Source organism: Spermophilus citellus (assembly GCF_964194105.1).
Source record: "Spermophilus citellus genome assembly, chromosome: 2".
NCBI classification, from domain to species: Eukaryota; Metazoa; Chordata; class Mammalia; order Rodentia; family Sciuridae; genus Spermophilus; species Spermophilus citellus.
In genome coordinates, this window is record NC_138183.1 from 135,920,198 (window position 1) to 135,925,682 (window position 5,485).

Consider the following 5,485-nt stretch of genomic DNA (forward strand, 5'->3'; position numbering starts at 1 on the left):
CTTTAGAATTTAGAATGTTGGGCAATAGGGAGGGGGCATAATATTTGGAAGAGGATGAGGTAGGGCAACAATCTTGTGGAAGGGCAAAGGGAAGGCAAACAACAGAAATTTTGTCAAGTAGGACCCCAGAGGCACTGCCTTGTTACATTATTATCTAGCTATTGTCACAATTAAATACTAGATTGTAATTACAACCAATGTCACCAAGGAGTTATACAGGCCCCTATGAATTCATATGTCAGAAGGCCTGATTTTGGGCTGGGGTTGTGGCTCAGTGGGAGAGTGCTTGCCTTGCATGTGTGAGGCACTAGGTTTGATTCTCAGCACCACATATAAATAAATGATTAAAATAAAGGTCCATCAAAAACTAAAAATTTAAAAAAAGAAGGCCTGATTGTTTCTGTTCAAAGAATCTGGAAGCAAAGTTAGAATTATGTAGCTGAAAGCAACTTCTCCATCTCAGAGACACAAAGAAAACTGTCAAAATTTATAGACATATTTTACAGCATATTTGTTGACATTTCCTATACTCCAACATAATAATTTTCTTCTGATACCAGAGCAGAGTCAACACCCTTTGAAAAAGTGGCAGTATATTGTTTCAACTGCATATCTTCCTGCTGTTTTCATCCCTGATTTTTGCTTTTTGGATTTATTTTATTTTATTTTATCTTATCTTTGGACATTTAAAAAACTTTATTCATAGGGCATCCAATATTCCACAGTTCCTTTTACTGTGATTTTTCAAATATATTACTCATCCCATCAGTCCCTGAAGCATACTATTTAATCCTAATTCTTATATAACTCCAGCAAGGGAAAATTAGAATATTTTCAAAATAATTGCATAATATTAATACATTCTTTTGTGTGTGTGTGTGTGTGTGTGTGTGTGTGTGTGTGGTGCTGGGGATTGACTCAGACCCTTGGGTGTGCAAAGGAAGCACTCTAGAAACTGAGTTATATCGTTAACCTCTCCCTACCCATTCATTCTTAATAAGCCCTTAAGAACCTATATGCCAAACCTGTACTAGGATATTATTCTTCCATATGGCTTAAACTGTTCTGTTTAATTTTTTATCAATTTAACATATAGATATGTCTTTAAAAGTTCACCCCAATGTAATTATAGGTGAACGACTCCATGTTGAAAGTGAAAGCAGTTTAGGTAACATATTTCCTTTAGAAATGTGTGAGGACTGTTATGGCAACAATACACTCACTTTTCTTAACTTTCTTAGTGGTTTATAATTTCCTTCTTGAAATTTGCAAACTTTTTGGTATATTTCTTTTTTCTTTTTATTTTTTAATATTTTTTGCTTGCCAATGTCCCTTTATTTTGCTTATTTATATGCAGTGCTGAGAGTCAAACCCAGTATCTCATAGATGCAAGGAAAGTACTCTACTACTGAGCAATAACTCTAGCCCCTTTTGCTATATTTCTTGAACAAATGTTTTTTCAATAATATGTGTTGGTATACAAACAAATTGCATAATATTTGCTGTGCTTCAAGGTTTTCTTTTTTTCTTCTTCTTCTTCTTTTTTTTTTTTTTTTTAGTAAGGGAGAAGTGACCCTCAGCATGAATTGAATATATGCTATCCTAGCACAAGCCAGCTCCTTCCACTATTTTCTTACCTTTGGAAATTGCAAATCAATTTTCCTATTTGTTCAGTCCAAAAACATTAGAGTAATCTCCCATTTTTTTCTCTTATTATCTACATCTTATGTATCAGTAAATCAGTAGATGTTGTCTCTCTCTCTCTCTCTCTCTCTCTCTCTCTCTCTCTTTGTGTTTGTGTGTGCCAGGGAACTACACCATTGAGCTCCCCAAAAGATTTTCTTAAATAAAAAACAAAAAAAAACAACAAAAAAAACTTTTTAATTTTGAGACAGGGTCTCATGAAGTTTCTGAGCCTGGCTTATGAACTTGTGATCCTCCTGCCTTCACTTCTTTAGTTTTTGGGATTACAGGCATGCACCATTGCACCTGGCAGTAGATGTTAAGTGATGATCCTCAAGATACAGCTTTAATTCTTCTTCCTCTCATAGCCTTTTTTGTATTCATCTTTGTCCGTGTCATTTTTGTCTTTCAGCCGATGCATATAATAATCTCCTATTTGTCCTCCCTTCTTCCAGATATATCCTATTATGTTTCATTAGCTAAAGATAAGCCAGGATGTTCACTTTCTTCTCTATTTCTTATCATGGGATATTTAGATGACAGCAAGTGCATGGTAGCAGGAGTGAGAATGTGCGAAGAATTCACCAAGATAAAGAAAGCAATTAAAAGGGTTAAATTGAGGAAAATACTCTGCGCCCTCACAGTGGGAGCAGTAACAAAGACATCTGCCTGCTGACTCAGAGGGCATCTAGCCTTATAAGCACTTAAGTTCTTTGTTTGCCTTTGATGGACTTTTTGTTAGGGGTGTTTTATGCTAAGCAAGGGTGATTGACAGAGTCTTGGGTCTCACCCATAATGCTTATTGTGTGTGTGTGTCAATGCTTATTCCCAGGTTTTACATTAGATGCATGAGATACAATTAATATATATGATATCTTAAGTAGGGTATTCTTCCTTCTAGGTTACTCTAGGTCAACCTTGGTGGTCTCTGCACTTGTTCCTTAGGATGGTTAGGCAATCTTTTTGAAAAACAGAATCTCATTGTTTACACTAGGGGGAAGTTAGTCTCTCTGATAACAGCAAAGGGGCAGGATAAAAGGAAGGTTCACAAGCTCACATCAGCTCTGCTAAATGAGGTGGTATTGAACCTGGGACAATCTATTCTGCTTCATTTATTTTCTTGAGCAATTTATAAGCAACAGAAAAGTTGCAAGAATAGAAGAATGAGGATCACCTGTATTCACTCATTAATATTTTGTCATATTGATTGTATCATTCTCTCTCTCCATATGATAATTAATGAATAAAACGAACACATACACATGCATCTATATGTAATCCTAGTTGTATTATCACAGAATGAGGTCCGAGATGGTCCCCCAATGGAAAAAGAGGAACTCAGCTCAGCCCTGGCAGGTTCTCGACCTGAACCACAAAAATGAATTTCAGGATGCATCAAAAGAGGCACAAGAAGATATTTATTCGGGAAAGCAAAGAATAGTGCAGGGTACACTCTAATGAAATAGGAGTATGAGTGCTTGGAGACATATTTTGAGGATCTCAGACTTTTTTCTTTTAAAAGAAACATTTTAAATGATGAGCATGACAAATTTAGCCTAGTGAGCTCCATTTCTTTGATCACAGAATCCATACCAGGCCATGGTTGACTTCTTAAAATCTTCAGGTTGATGCTATCTATTGAATATACAGCTCTTGGACTGTACCTATGTCATGGGTTTTTAACAATATCTCTCTTTCGTCTTCTTTAATCAGCCTAAAAATGCATTTTGTGAACTAACAAAGCATGTAGGCACTAATTAACTGGATTCATAGTATTCTAAAATTCATTAGATCTTTCAAGAAATCAGGTCTGGAGGTAAACAGGTCTGGGGGTGAAGGGGAGTGTGTTTAGGGAGGTTTTAGGTAAACCTAAACGGTTACAGTCCCTCTATCCTTCCAACATACTTTTATTTCTTCTGTCATTCCTCAGTATTGTTTGAAAGATGGTTATACATCATGACACTTTGTCCTTAAATACTTCAGCATATATTTTCTAAGAATGAAGACATTCTTTTTTTTTAAAGAGAGAGTGAGAGGAGAGAGAGAGAGAGAGAGAGAGAGAGAGAGAGAGAGAGAGAGAATTTCCAATATTTTTTTTTATTTTTTAGTTCTCGGCGGACACAACATCTTTGTTGGTATGTGGTGCTTGTTTTATGATATTGGAATTTAAAAACAATCATAATTATGTCTTTTACAAATTAGCTCTCAGTTTGACTTCTTATTTTTTTCCTAAACATTAGATTCAGGTTAATATACCATACTAAGCTATGTTTTAGTACACTTAAACTTATACCAATGGGCAAGAGAGGCTAGGAAGGGTGAAAAAACAGTGGTTGTTTGGAGTAGGGGCAATAAAAAGAAGTGAAGTTACCCCAAAGTAAACCATTTAGACATTTTAATGTTTAAATGCACTAAGTTGCACTTGAACTTGAAAATCAGTTACTCTTAAAAACAAGCAAAAATAAAAGATAAGAGAAAATGTATGTTTAAAATTACCATTTAAAATATGTTATTTTCTACACAGATCTAGAGAGTATCCACCATTCAAAACTTTTTTTAAGGCTTCCTTGACATCCTTGTTCCTAAGACTGTAGATGAGGGGGTTAAGCTGGGAATCACTGTGGTATAGAACACAGAGGCCACCTTCTCCTGAGTTCTGTCACTAGTAATTGGTTTAAAATACATGAAGATGATGGAGCCGTAGAAGATCCCAACAGCTGCAAGATGAGAGCTGCAGGTACTGAAGGCTTTGGACCTTCCCTCAGCTGAGTGTATACGCAGGATGCTGGAAAGGATGAAGGCATAAGAGATAAAGATGGCTAGAGCACATGCAAATACATTAAATGCAACCAAAACCATCACTAAAAGCTCCTTGGTGTAGTCTCTTGAGCAAGATATACTCAGAAGAGGGAGGATGTCACAGAAGTAATGGGGGATGACGTTAGTTCCACAGAAGGAGCGGCTAGATATGTAGCTGGTATGAACCAAGGCCCCAAAGGCCCCCATCGAATACACACTGGTGACCAATAGCAGACAGACTCTGTGGGACATGGTGGCACTGTAGAGCAAGGGGTTACAGATGGCAACATAACGATCATATGCCATGGCGGTCAGCATGTAGGAGTCGTCAATGCCAAAGAAGCAGAATACAAAGAGCTGCACCATGCACTCGGGAAAGAACGTGAAATTCTTCTCTGACACAAAGTTCACTAACATCTTGGGGATTATGACAGAGCAGTAGCAGAGATCTATGAAAGACAAGTTACTGAGAAAGTAATACATGGGGGTGTGAAGCTGAGAGCTGATCCTGATTAAAATAACCAAGCCCAAGTTTCCCAGCACTGAGACCACGTAGATCAATAGAAACAGAAGGAAGAGAGGGAGCTGGAGTCCCGGGATATCTGCTAGTCCCTCAAGGACAAACACAGTTGCTGAGGAATCATTTCCTGTGCCCATTCTTCTCCCTATTGTTATAGGTAGAGTGGTACAAGGGGGCCGTTCTCACTGGACACACATTGTCATCTGGCAACATTTAGCAGTTTGAGAACTGAGGAATGACCTAATTTTCAACTTCCCCCAGATTTCATAATCTAAACCCAATAGGCTATAATCTACTTTTAATTTAATTCTTATTAAGATGGTGATGCTTCATTTAACTTCAGCTTTTATTACTCCCATATAATATTTACAAGAAGAACTCATTAAATCTCTACAAATAGAGCTCTAGTTGTTCCTGTGAATGAAAAATAACTTCACAGAGCTGTTGTTCCATTTAGTTGGTTTTCTTTCTACAAAAATTTGT

At 37.0% G+C, this 5,485-nt stretch overlaps 1 protein-coding gene across 1 annotated transcript; it reads right to left on the reverse strand.

The window, feature by feature from the left end:
* Positions 1 to 4,239: 4,239 nt before the first annotated feature.
* Positions 4,240 to 5,139, reverse strand: LOC308633036 (olfactory receptor 8D2-like; the record flags this gene model as incomplete). Its single annotated transcript, XM_081265481.1, has 1 exon — positions 4,240 to 5,139. The coding sequence occupies one exon, from the start codon at positions 5,137 to 5,139 to the stop codon at positions 4,240 to 4,242; it is 900 nt and encodes a 299-aa protein (XP_081121607.1).
* Between the last annotated feature and the right edge of the window lie 346 nt (positions 5,140 to 5,485).